The sequence below is a fragment of the Camelus bactrianus genome, chromosome 3 (genome assembly GCF_048773025.1).
Source record: "Camelus bactrianus isolate YW-2024 breed Bactrian camel chromosome 3, ASM4877302v1, whole genome shotgun sequence".
Lineage (NCBI taxonomy): Eukaryota > Metazoa > Chordata > Mammalia > Artiodactyla > Camelidae > Camelus > Camelus bactrianus.
The window spans coordinates 13,976,154-13,990,385 of record NC_133541.1 but is presented as its reverse complement, the minus strand read 5'-3'; the positions used below and the strand labels follow the sequence as shown (position 1 = coordinate 13,990,385).

General features: G+C 45.1%; 2 protein-coding genes across 3 annotated transcripts in view; one reads left to right on the top strand and one right to left on the bottom strand.

The window, feature by feature from the left end:
- Nucleotides 1-14,232, top strand: part of MYO10 (myosin X) — a 192,841-nt gene that overhangs the window by 27,159 nt on the left and 151,450 nt on the right. The window lies entirely within an intron of this gene.
- LOC105070786 (large ribosomal subunit protein eL32-like) lies at nt 13,657-14,218 on the bottom strand (the record flags this gene model as incomplete). Its single annotated transcript, XM_045518291.2, has 1 exon — nt 13,657-14,218. A coding segment is annotated over one exon (531 nt), but the record flags the coding sequence as incomplete, so codon positions are not given.

Below are 14,232 nucleotides of genomic sequence, written 5' to 3'. Positions count from 1 at the left end.
AGGTGGTTCTTCTATCTCCCCCACGTGAATGTTGAACTATGGTAGGTTAGGTTGGGGCAGGTGATGATGGATAAGTCATACATACCTTTGCTGGTTATCACTGGGAAATTTGATATATTCCCTAAAATGGGAAAAAGCAAATAAAGAGGAGACATTGCCTTCATGCCTTTGGACACACACCACCACCCTCTTAGCCCACAAAATTACATTTCTAGAGTCTAGTAGGTTTTCATGGTGACATGCTGTGACCAGTAGCCCACACGAGGCTAGCGGGCAATGGAAAAATGGCTGTTCTGAACTGAGGTGTGCAGTGAGTGCAAAATACCCACCAGACTTTGAGAATTAGTATGGGAAAAAGAATATAAAATTCTCAATACATTTTTTATATTGCTTACATGTTGAAGTTATTTTTGCATCTATGGGGTTAAATAACACATATTAAAATTAATCTCACTTGTTTCTTTTTACTTTTTTCAAAAAATGTGACTGCTGGAAAATGTAAAATCCCATATGTGGGCTTTTTTTTTTTTTTTAATTTATTTTAATGGAGGTCTGGGGATTGAGCCTAGGACCTCGAGCATGCTAAGCGTGCCCTCTCCCACTGAGCTATGAGCACCGCCACCCCCAAATCCCGAATGCGGCTTGCATCGGTTCTGTTGGGGAGTGCTGGCCTGAAGAGGCACTTACCCAGACAGCAAGAAGGTTCCTAGGGAACCCCCAGCCAAGGAGCAGGGAGCTCCTGAAAGTTTTATCTCTGGAGTCCTGTGAGCTGCTCGTGGTAACTCCAGCGATAACTCCAGGCGCTCTTACCCTAAGGAGAACAGCACTGCTTCCTGTTACTTTGCTCGGCCGCTCCAGGCCTCCCCGCTCTGCAAGCAGTGCTTCTCAGAAGAATTCGGCTTATCTCCCAGTCTCTGACTGATGACAGCAAGAGGGCACACATACTTGTAGGTCAGTGCTTTCTTCCAACAAAGGGAGTTGAAGGAGTTCTTGACTTGAGTGGGGCCTGTAGAGATGTAGTGACACTCTGCAGGTGCTTCATGGCATTGGGTGTTTGCCCTGATTGCCCTGAATTCTGGCTTGGCTGTTTGTCCTCGAGTTTTCTATGATCCACGTGTATTTCAAACAAAACTCTTTTGGGGGCTTTTGCCCTTTTCAGTCAGTGAAGGAGTTTTGGAACCTTTTTAGCTCTGCTCTTCTGAATGGTGCCAGATCCTGGAGCCCAGACGGGATGTCCCCGGGAGAGCCGTCACTGTCACCCGTGAATGGAGACAGGGGAGGTAAGTGGGGGTTTCTCTAGATTTCCAGTGTCTGTTGCCAAACAGCTGTGACATTTGTAGGTAGAACAAAGACGTTTGGATTGTAGGAATGAGAGGCCTTCAGGTTTGTCTGGTGTTGGCAAGAGACAGCAGCACACAGTCTTGGAAGAAGATGCTTTGCCATTGGAAAAGCCAAGCTGAGCTTAAATGTTGACTTCGTGGGTTTGTTTAGGGGTGCTAGTTTCACACACGGGGGTAGTACTTTGTGTCTGTCTTGGAGTAGGATATTACGGTGTTCTATTGGAGTCGAATTACAATGGTGGTGGCGTTGCAGAGTCCCTCACTAATGCTAATCAAGGGCTTTTTTTTTTTTTTTTAACAAAGGGTATATTTTTAGGTGATGTCTAGCAAGCCAGTTTTGTTACAGGTTCAGTTTGGTGGGAACTTCTAAAGTAATTTTTAAAAACATGTTTGAAAGTGACTTTCAACTAAGTTTCAAGACAAACACTTGGATTGCCGTGAGCGTTAATTATTGGAGTAGATAAAAACTGGAGATGTACACATGGGTATGTGGTACATTACTCAGGAGCAGTGCATTCTGCTTTGTGAGCAGAATATTTACATTGTTAACTCACTTCCTTCCTTTTCCTTCCTTCCTTTTCTTTCTTCCCTCCCTGCCTCTCTTCCTTCCTGAGTTTGCTTGGACCTAATGCTTTTCTCTCTTGGGGGAAGTATTTAGGTCAGTGGTTCACACTAGGTACCCTAGATTTGAGCTGGTGTTGGCTTTGTGCGGGGTTCCAAAGAGGCATCAAGTGTTTCCTAAGGGCCAGACTAGGTGTGAGAATCTCTGAACTTGGTGAACTTGCAGGTGTGGGGAGGAAGAAGGCCTCGAACACTTGGGTCACCACCTGGAAGGCCTGGGCCCAGGGTCGGGGTGGGGCCCCTGCCCTGCCCCCTATCTGGAGTTCATCCCTGGGCGTCGAGCTGGGGCCCCTGCCCTGTCTGCCCATCTGGAGTTCATCCCTGGGCACTGTTGAGGTTTCAGAGCTCCATGGGCATGTGGTTCTGCTGAAGTCAGGGACGAAAGCCTCCCTTCTAGACCGTGTCTATCCTGTGGGAGTTTATTGGCTGTTTGCCTGGCCTGTCAGTGGGTCATGAGCATCCTCTCCTGCAGTGCTTTCCTGCTGTGAAGTAGAGGAGGGCTCCGCTGTCCAGAGAGAAGATGAGAGGCCGGGAGGACTGCTGGGAGAAGAGGGGCCAGGAGCTGGGTGATGACCTGAAGTTGGGCTTAGAGCAGAATCCCGCCTCCTCGGGGCTCTGCCTGGCCCTGCTTAACCCCCGCCCTGTCCACCCTGTTCCACCCGAGGAGCCCCTCTGAGTTTAGGGCTCACCCCTGTGGGTTTTTATTGCTCACACGCCCTCACTGCCAGCCGTGAGTTGGGCTTCTCCCTGAGTGGGGCAGTTCATGTGTACGGGGGCTTCAGTTGTGGCTGGAGTGGTTTGGGAAGGATGGAGCGGGCTGGGAGGGAGGACTGGCTGTGCTGGACTCCACTAACGCACTCGTAGGAAATTTCCTCTGCTCTCTGCTGGATGGAGCCTGTCCTCAGCACTGGCCCTCGGGTAGTAGGAGGTTTCCTAGGAAGGAGAAAGGGGAGCAGAGGGCCTTCCCATTTGACCAGGGCCACTTTGGTCTGGCTGGGGCCTGGCATCCAGGAGTTGGGAAGAGGCTGACCAGGAGCCAGAAGGAACTGGGAGGGACTTACCTCAGTGCCGGGACTCGGAGCTTCATGTGACCTGCCCCGATGGGGCCCCAGGGAAGATTTGTTTGCAGGACCCAGACTTGTCATTCCCCCGACACCCTGGGCTGGACTCATTCAGTGGGGTCTCAGCTCCAGCCCCCCGCCTGCCTCTGCCCACCCATGCATGCTGCTCGAGGGGATCTTGAGACTTTCCAAGCTTAGTGACTCAGAGTCTCATGGGCTGAGATGGAATTAAAAGTTGATATCTCAGAAAGACTTTGGCTGCTGTGGGTTTTGTTTTGTTTTTATAAACATGCTTGGAAAAAAGTCTATTGCACTGTAAGACAGTGTGCCCCAATTTTTATTGGTAAGCGGGGAAGCAATTTTAGTCTTTAGTGGTTTCCAGAGCTTGGTCAGTTAGAGTTTGAGACTTTTCTTTCTTGAACTAAAGGAAGGTGAATGCCTTCATTGTTTGGTGTATGGAGCTGTTCGTAGTTTCCAGTCAGTGGTTAAGTGGAGCAGGTAAGCCAGCTTACGGTGTGTGTTAGTCTACACTGGTCCTTGGCTACTTTGCGGAAAATTGCACCCTTCACCTTGAGACTTCCACCTGCTGCCTGGGGGTCTGTCCTGTTCATCGTCAGAACCCTGCTCTCGTGTGGCTTGCTGCCTTCACCGACACTCCCACATGCAGGGACGCTGCCTGTGTCCCCAAATGAGTCCTGTGGTGTCAGGTTTAAATGAGCTACTTAAAACTTCGTCCCCCTTGGATGCGGGTTTCTGGAAGTCAGGTTTGTCTGTTAGGAACCTTTGTCCTGTGTCTCTGGCCCGGCAGCTCTGTTGTTCAGTCCACGACCACTTCTCTCCGTGGAGAGTTCCTGCTGATCCCCTCCCCTTTGTGCTCGGACTTAGCCCCCTTCATCCCCACAGTCCCCTGGGAGGGAGGGCGTGTTCTTTTCTGCTCTTCTGTAGAGGAGGAAACTGAGGGCCAAGAAGGTGAACTTGACCCAGGCCGCGTGGCTGAGGCAGGAAAGCCTGGACTCCCGTTCAGGAAATTGGACCCCTGGATTGAGCCATCACTGGAAGCCACGACACTGCAGTCTAACTTCAGGGAAAAGCTAAGACAGTCCCCGGCAGAGGGATGTTCCACAGAACACCTGACCTGTACTCCTTGGCACTGTCAAGGCCTTTAAACACTGTCGGGGGGCAGAGAAGCCCTGAGGAGGAAGGATGACCCGATAGAAAGTGCTGGATGGGAACCTGGGACAGAAAAAGGGTGTTAGGGAAACGCTGGTGTGAAATCCAAGCAAAATGCGGAGTTGTGTTCATGATAACACACCTATGTTGGCCCCTTAGCGGGGACAGTAGCAACATGAGATGTTAACAGTTGGGGGAACCTGCGTGCAGGAGGGTGGGGACCATCTGTATCAGCTTTGCAGCTTCTCTATAAAATCTGAAACTATTCTAAAATAAAAGGTTGATTTACAGCAACAACAGCAAAACCACCAGAACCCCCACTACATTCTGCAGCCTCTCTGGTCTGTTCTACTCCAGGTGCCCCGTGTCCTCACTCCTCCATGTCTGGTGCTCACTGAGGAAGGAAGCAGAGGCCTGTGTCCCTGTGTCCTTGGGGAAGAGTCTGGGATTTCACCCCGAGTTAGTAATGCAGGCACAAGCAGGCGTTGCCGCTGGGCTGTTGGATATGCTGTCTCCTAGAGAAAATGTCATTCTGTGCCCAAATCTCTATGGAACCCAAGAAGAGATGGAGTTTGGAGAATAATGAAAATGGTTTGCCACAAGAGAGAAATAATTTTATTGAGAAAATCTTGGTAGGTATCAACTAGAAGAAACACAGGCACTTATGTCAAGTAAAACATTTCCGTCCTTTTCACCTCCATCACCTTCCTGCTGGGTGTAGCTTGTCTTTGTGAGTTATTTTTAAATGCTTTGGAGCTGGAAAGAAACCGAAGTTGTAGCTTTGGTGGGTTTGGAGGAAAGGTTGGTTCGCCTGGTGAGTTAAACTAGGCCTTTGTGTTCCTAGGTTCTATAGCAAGGCATTCAGAGGAAAGAAAAATGAAAGCTGTACCATGGCTAAAAGCCGTTCTGGGCGTGACCCCGGAGGGTGCTGGCAGCAAGACCCCAAATACAGACACTGCCACGTTGTGTCGAGGGCCCTGCGGCTTTGGAGCACTTTGGTTAGCCGTCCCGAGTGCCCTTCTTGTGCTTGGACAGCAGACAAGTTTAGATGACTCTCATCTTGTACAGAGAAGTCTCAGGTATTAACAGTTGTCCTGAGCCACAGGTAGTGAAGCTGAGGTTTGAGTCCACACTGCAGGGGGAGCAGCCTGTGTGGTTTTCACGGCCTCTTTACTGCAACCTGAGCGGCCTTTCGTCTCTCTGTGAGCAGCACTGTGCCTCTAAGGGTCACCGTGTGTTCCCAGAGCAGAGAGCAGGGCCCTGCGATGGGATTTGGGATTGAGAGTGAATCAACACTTGTCCCTCATCGAGTGTGCCCGGCCCTGCTCTTGGCTGGGAATTCACTGGCAAGGAAAACAGCCCACCCCTGCCTCCTGTAATTCAGGTGGTAAGAGTTCTAGTGTAACATGCATCACACCGTCCAAGCTCTGACATAACTTGTCCTGCTGCTCTTGGGAAAGCATACACAGCTAGCTAGCTATGGCCATTTCCAGAGGTCTCTCGGTGAGGGAGTCGCTTTCTAGGTGTCTTCTGAAGTCCTGACATTGGTCTGCTGAAAAATCATACTGATTTTCCTTTGCTTGTAAATGATGGAGACTCAATAAGAACCAGTGTACACCGAAAAGAGGACCTTCTTGGCATATTTAACGCGGGAGGTCAGGGCTCAAGATGGCCTTTGGTGAACTGGATCCAGGGAGTGAATGAAGCCAGGTACGAGGCAGCCTGTCTTTCTCTTCTTGCTTGTCTGTCTCCCTCTCCTCTTTTTTTTTTTTTTTTTTTTAAGTGAAAGCAAGTTTATTTAGAGAGAGAGACATTCCATGGACAGAATCCGGTTGGTTTCAGAAGGGAGAGCAGCCCCTCTCCTTTTTTATTTGCGAGATGATTCACGTATCATGGATGTGAGTCTTTTTAAAGTATCCCATTCAGTGGTTTTTAGTATATTCACTAAATATAGTACTGTTACGTTATTAGTTTATACTAATATTATTTATATAGTATATGTTAATATTGTATCATACTAATAGTTATTAATATATAATACTACACTAATATATTATACTAACATTGTAACAATATTATAGTATTAATATATACTAATAGTTGTGCAGCCATCACCACTGTCTAACTCCAGAACATTTTCATCACTCCAGAAAGAAACCCCACACCAATCAGCAGTCACTCCCTAGTCCCAGTCACTGCCTACACCTGCCCTGGGCAACCAGCAATCTGCTTCCTGTCTGCATGGCTTTACCTTTGGGACATTTCATGTAAATGGGCTCACGTGATGTGTGGTCCTTTGTGACTGGCTGCTTTCACTTAGTGTAATGTTTTCAAGGCTCATCCATGTTGCAACATGTAACATTTCCTCTTTTTTAAATCACTGAATAATATTCCATTCTATGAATATGTCACATTAAAAAAAAAATCTGTTCTTCAGTTGATGGACACTAAGGGGGTTCCCCCTTTTGGGCTGTTGTAAATCATGCTGGTGTGAACCTTTGTGTACAAGTTATTGTGTGGACATATGTTTTCATTTCTCCTGGGTATACAGCTGAGAGTGGAATTCCTGAGTCATCTGGTAACTCTGTCTTCTAACTTTTTGAGGACCTACCAGACTGTTTTCTGCAGCAGCTGCACTGTTTCACATTCTCACCAGCAGGGTATGAGGATTCTAGTTTCTCCACGTCCTCACCAACATGTTTTCTTGTCTCTTTGATTGGACTGGATTGTCTCTTAAGCATCTCTTAATTCAGGCAGTATGACTTCATGAAAAACATGAAATGTTTTTGAAATTCAGTAAAATTCTGCAGAGGAATTAATCTGTGTGCAGCTGAGATGAGAAATAGCCGTTTTATTTAGTTCCTACTGTGTCCTTGGGTCATTCGTTTTTATGAAGTAATGACAAACTCCTGTTCTGAGTAAGTTTGTGTATTTTTTCTAAAAACAGATGGTAGCCAGAACACAGTCAGGGCTGCATGAAGATTATCTTACTAGTTTTTGTTTGTTTATGGTTTGTGTGTGTGTGTGTTTAAGAAAAGTATTCTTGTCAAGAATAGGAAAGGACAAACTCTAGGAAATAAAAGGTAAGGGACGTCTGGTATTACATTCCACGAAGAGTGAAAACATCTTGTAATGGTCTTTTGTTATCCCTTCTGTTCTATATCTCCTACTGTTTCTACTAAAAGGGAGACTGGAATGCAGTTCTAAAGCCAGCTATTTTGTGTCCCTTAGAGAGGATTTCCCACTAGTTTTTGAGACCTTAAAAGCAGAACAGTTTTATTCATTTTATAAGGGTCTGCACGTCCTTTCCCCAATTAGCTACTTCTCTTTCTTGCCCTATTCTACTGCTCTTCCTGTTGCATAATTACTTCCTTTGGAAGAAAGACTGTAGGATGAAGGTATTAGAACAGGCATCATTTTACCTCTAACATATTGTAAATGTTTCAGAGCAGGAATGGTTTTATATACGGGTGAATCTTTCACAGCGCCTGGTACATAGTAGTGGCTCAAAAGATACTTGTGGGAAGGTGGGAAGGATGGGCTTGTGGAAGGGCAGCCAGATGGATGTATGGATGAGTGGATGGATTTATGGATGAGTGGATGGATGGATTTATGGGAGAGGTGACTTACAGATGATTGAATGAATTTTAGGCGCATTGGCTAATACTTTGGGTCTATTTTCTGATCTCTTTTAAACATATATATGTTGGCTTTGTGATGATTGGTTAACTAATAGTGGAATAATTTGATTTTTGTTCCTTGGATTTTCACATTCCTACAGTGTCTGAGATTGTCTCAGCAACTTGGAGATGTCTCATTTCTCTCAGTGTTAACGTATTTTCTGGGATAGTTCTAGTCACTGTAGTTTAAAAGGGTAACTGAAAAGCTGTTTTGAAGAGTTCTGAGGAAGGCAGGAAAAATCAGAATCTAAAACCAGGGCTGAGTCAGTCAGCAAGTTGAAACCCCATAACCATGGAAATAAACTCTTTAAAGAATTATATGTTCACAAATTAGGTGTTGTGGCCATTTAGCATAGTTTGTTTTGGCTCTGATTTTGATTGGGAGTCGGGGATGTCGATGACTCCTTTTTTGTATCTTTCCATGGGGAACCTTGAGCAAAGGTTAGTTTGGCAAAAGCTTTTACTGTTTTCTTTTTTCTCCCTTTCCATCTCCTGCTTTTCATGTACGTTTCATGTTGTTTTGTGTTTTCATGTCATGTTTGTTTTGAAGCTACACCTCATCGTGGTGACAGAGTGTGACCTTATGGGCGGACAACGGGAAAGAATATGGATGCCACGTGATCCTTCTCACTGGTTGTTGCCCAAAGACATAGGACCAATTGTGGACTTTATCGTAATGAATGTGGGCAAGCTCAGTAAACACCCATGCTGTTTTTCAGGTGTGTTTAGGGTTAGATGCTTGGGACATTACACATCTTCCTGTAGGGACAGTGCTGTATAGGCTCCTTAGGCTCGTAGGCAAGCCCAAGAAATGATGTTGATGATGGTGGTGACACAGCTACAAATGCACTGTAGCTACAAATGGCTGGAATGTATTTCTTATCTTAAAAAGCACTGCCTTTAAAGACGTCTGTAGGCCTGTCTGGGGAGTTACGCAGCACTTCTGACAGCCTTGGGAGCGGTTGCGGGGAGGGGTTGTCCAAGTTCTGAAAAAGAATGTCAGCAACACCTTTTCCTCTAGAATGTGATGGTGGCATCAGCTCCAATGGGTGTAGAACAGTTGTTCCTGGTGTTGCCTGTTACAGAGAACAAACACCACCTCCGTTCCACAGCCACAGGCAAATGGTACGAACTTGGGATCTTCACATCACGTATTTCCGACATTCCAGGCTGTGTGCTCACATTTTCTCTCTTGAGCCTCCTGTTCCTCCTTTTCCCTCCCCAGCGGTCAGTGCTGGCCGGGCACTAGCTGAGTTCTGCCCCCTTTGAGAACTGAGCCTGAAACCTGCAGGTTCCGTTCGGTGCTGAGCAGCCCTGGGCTCTTTGGAACCTAACACAGCTGTGCAGAAAGGAGTACTAGCCTCAGGTCTGAGAACCTCCAGTCCCATGGAGGAAGTGAATCAGGGGATCACTCAGCCCCCGTGGCCCCGAGCTCTCTGCCTACTGTGTGGTCAGGGGTGCACAGGCCACCCACTGCTGTGGGGATGCTGGGGACGGTGGCTGCCCTGATGCTTGCTTATTTCCAGGTCCCCTCCTAGGGGATGAAGAGGTGGCCGTCTCTGCGGGGGAGATATCTTGGGTTCCACTTTGCTCTTTCATTTTGAAGTCTCCTGGGTCTGTCCCCAGCCAGCCGTGCTCCTTTGTCCCCGCTGCATTTTTCATACTCATTTTGTACGTGTGATTATGCTCCCCTTCCTTCTCATCTGCGCTGTTTCCAGACATTCTGACAACTTGTGCATCGAGCTTTGCAAGCACGTGGGGTTGAAGTCGCCCCGAGGTGAAAAGAGCGCAGGTTTTTGGCAGGTTTTGTCTGTGCAGTTCCAACCATCTGCGTAAAAACATTAAGTCAGTTCTAAACATGAAAAGTGCATTTAAAAAAAAACCAAACAAACCCCAAACAGCGCAGTGGACAGAGGGAAGGGAGAAGAGCGAGCCTTCCAGCACCGTCATCAAGCCCTCGGCTTCGGGGCCCTTGTTCCCTCCCTTCGTCAGATGTTTTGAATCAGACCGTGGAGGCGCCTCCCTCCCTCCGGTCAGCACCCAGCCGAGGTCACCGGAAATGAGACCTGCCCCAGGTAGACTGCATCTGGGCTGATCCTACTTCCGGAGGTTGTGGAAATTCCTAGAATTTAGACGGTGGAGTCTGCTTTCAATTAATGGTTTTGAAAACTCGTTTAATTTGCTTGTGGCTCTAGAACTTAATGTTACTCTAGACCAGTGGTTCCCAACCAGGGCAGTCCCCTCACCCACAACAAATAATGACCTCATCCATGGTGTCAGTCGTGACGAGGTTGAGGCACCTGCTTTCGAGCTTTGTATGTGATAAATGCCGTGTGTCCTTTGAGGTGGATTTGAGAAATAAGGATTAGAAAAAAATAACATAAGTTGATGAGAAGGTATTTCCTACTCCCAACAACCACAAAAATGACTGTAAAACAGAGGAGATCTCACTTACATGTGAAACCTCTCCCCAGACCTCCCACCCCCACCAATTCATAAATACAGAGAACAGGTTATCGGTTTCTAGAAGTAGGGGGTGGGTGAAGGGAGTCAAAAGGTGCAAAATTCCAGGTATAAAATAAGTCCTGGGGATGTATGGACAGCACGGTGACTACAGTAACGTTAACTGTATTGTATATTTGCAAGTTGCTAAGAGAGTAGATCTTAAAAGTTCTCATAAGAAAAAAAATTAACTGTGTAGTGATGGATGTTAATTAACTAGATGGATGTTACAGACTTTCTCTGTATATACAAATATCAAATCATCGTGTTGTACACCTAGAACTAATATGTCACATTTCAATTGTACCTCAACTTTTTAAATGCTCTTTAAATCCTTGTACTATAATATATTACCCACACCCTGTTTCTGGAATTGAGTGTCATCAAGAACAAGGTCCCTCCAAGTCCCCGCCTGTTACATGAGACATCTTCTGAGCCAGGTTACTTCTTCTTCTTCTTTTTTTAATTGAAGCATAACTGAAGTGTAGTCTATTTACCATGTTGTGTTAATTTTTGGTGTATTGCATAGTGACTCACTTGTACATACATATATATATATTCTTTTTCATATTCTTTTTTATGATAGGCCATTACAAGGTATTAAATATAGTTCCCTGTGCTATCCAGTAGGACTTTGTTGTTTATCTATTTTATATACAGCAGTTAGTATCTCAAACTCACAATTTATTCCTCCCCACCTCCTTTCCCTCCAATAACCATAAGTTTGTTTTCTATGTGTCTTTTTTTTTTTTTATAAGAGTCTACATATAAGTGATCCCTATGGTATTTTTCTTTCTGTTTCTGGCTACTTCATTTATTATGACGATCTCCAGGTTCATCTATGTTACTGCAAATGGCATTATTTTCATTCTTTTTTACGGCTGAGTAGTATTTCATTGTGTGCAAGTGTGTGTGTGTGTATCTCACATCTTCTTTATCCAGTCATCTGTTGATGGACGTTTAGTTTGCTTCCATGTCTTGGCTGCTGTAAATAGTTTTGCTGTGAATATTGGAGTACATGTATCTTTTCGAATTAGAGTTTCCTCTGGATATATGCCCAGGAGTGGGATTGCTGGATCATAGGCTAAGTCTCCTTTCAGTTTTTTTAAGGAATTTCCATACTATTGTCCATAATTAAGCCAGGTTACTTCTTTACTAAGTCATTGTAGGCAAAAGAGAACCTTTTTGGTTGCTGAATTTACTGCAGATTTAAATAGCTGTATTAATTTATCTTATCTTACAAAACTATTTGACATATTTGTCTGGAAAAAAAAAAAAGGAGATCACATTTCCAGAACAAATTGTGACTTTATCATGTAAGTTGTTAGAGACTTCTGAACCGTGGTACTTAACGTGGGCCAGGGAAGCAGTTATGGGAGAAAAATAGGTGTGGTGCCTTGTTCTGGGTCTGACTGAGCTGTGTGTTTGGCTAAAGAATGTTCTCGTTTCTGTGAATCTGTAATTAGAACATGCCACACAGCATAGTATTTCAAGTCCATCGTCATTATCTCTTTTTTGGAGTTGTTTTCCTACCTTATTTTTAAACTTCAGTGTTTCAAAGTTCAGGAAAGAAGATCATTATTAAAATCAGAAGAGAAATGTAATAGTTAAAAATAATTTTTTTTTAAATGGGGCAACAGTAGGTTGAAATCTTTGATAGTGATTTTATCTTCTATTTACCTTAAATTAGGATCAGCAGACTTCCTGTGCAAAGGCCCAGGAGGTGAATATTTTAGGCTTTGCGTAGCTATGTTATGTTGCCATGGTAACAGGAAGGCACCAGGTACAATTCCTCGCCTGGGAGGTAATGCAAGTCATAGACAGTTGGCTGGGGATTTATGATAATCTTCCCAGGAGGGGGGCCAGTAATTGAGACAAGGATACCCTTGACCACAGCCTCATCTGGAGATGAACTTGGACAAGTCTCCTTGTAGCTTCTGAACCCTGCTAGTCTGCGTTAATGGAGAGCGGTGACTTAATGAACCCAACACTGATCTTCAGAGTTTTAACACAGCTCTTACATGTGGTCATTATGGCTGTGTTGTGTGTGTGTGTGTGTGTGTGTGTGATACCACCATAGGTCAGTTATAGAAACATGATTGGGTTTTTCCCATAATGGAATGGTTAAGCATTGCGTTCATGTATCAGTGAGAAGTATGTAGGCTGGGAGATGAACTTTTTTTAATGATTTGGAATTACCAAGGTGTAATTACATACCCATTGTAGATTCACAGTTGAATGAGTTTTAGTGCATTTATACAGTTGTGCAGCCATCAGCACAATCCAGTTTTAGAATAGTTCCATTGTGCCCCAAAGTTCCTTTCTCCCCATTCAGTCAGTGTGTCTCTCCGCCCCTACACCTAGCTCTGGGCATCTATGCATCTAGTTTCCGTGTCTATGGATTTGCCTCTTCCAGAAATTTCATGTATATGGAACCCTATAATATGTGCTTTTTTGTGTGTAGCTTCTTTCACTTAGCATTTTTGAGATTCATCCTTGTTGGTGATTCTGTGATTTGGTTTTTGTTACTAAGACTTCCATTGTGTAGAAATCCTGTACCTGTTGATGGACATTTGAGTGTGCAGACAAAAAGATGTTGCCTGCGATCAGCTCCTGTAGCTGCCACCAGTGGTTTACCCCAAGGGGAACTGAGGATGGAGAAAAACACTAGATAATTAATGTATATCTAAGGAATAATTTCAGTGAGTCTAGACTCTTGCATCTTCCCATAAGTGGAAAATCGTAACTTGAGCATAACTAAAATCATTAACTTGAGGTGTCTGGTTTTTGTGATTAGCAGTAATCTTTTGACATTCGACTCATTCCCCCCTCCCCCATCCCAGCAAAAACTCCCGTATATCCTGATTCCTCCCTTACCTCTTTGGAACTTGTTACTCAAAGCAATCTGAGTCTCCTGGGCTTTAGTTCTCAGTAAGGTCCCTGAATAAAGCATTAACTCAACTTTTAGGAAATGATTTCTAGTATTTGGCTATTAGGAATAATGCTGCTCTGAATATTTGCATACAAGGCTTTTTAAAAAAAATTTTTTTTTTAATTTGAGTAGGTATATATCCTAGGAGTTGAATTGTTGGGGCATATGGTAAGGTTATGTTTCACTTTTTAAGAAACTGCCAAACTGTTTTCGTAAGTGGATGTACTGTGTTATATCACCACCAGCTTCTCCACATTGTCATCAACACTTGATATAGTCAGTCTTTTTTTTTAAATTAGAGCCAGGAAATCTTTTTTTTTTCTTTTCTTTTCTTTTGAGTTTCATGGTTTTATTAACACAAATACAACGTGCATGAGCTGCCTATTCGTTTTCTTCGCTGCGCAGCCTGGCGTTGGGATTGGTGACTCTGATGGCCAGCTGGGCTGCTCTCTCCACAGTGGCTTTGCGGTTCTTGGAGGAGACGTTGTGAGCAATCTCAGCACAGTAACATCTGCTGCACATCAGCAGCACTTCGAGCTCCTCGACGTCGTGTAGCAGGAACTTGCGGAAGCCGCTGGGCAGCGTATGCTTTGTTTTCTTGTTGCTCCCGTAGCCAGTGCTGGGCATCAGGATCTGGCCCTTGAACCTCTTGCGCACCGTGTTGTCAGTGCCTCTGGGTTTCAGCCAGTTCCACTTAATTTTGACAAATCGGTCTGCCTGGTGCCGGATGAACTTCTTGGTCCTCTTTTTGACGATCCTGGGCTTCACGAGGGGTCTGAGGGTGGCCGTGATGCCGACTAGGAGATGGCTGCCACCTCCGTAGGTAGCGCCGAGGAAGAGAGGGTGAGTCAGGAAATCTTTTGCTGGCAGTGGAAAGATGGAATGCCTATGAACCTCGTTTTTGAAGAAGGGAAGGTATTACTTAC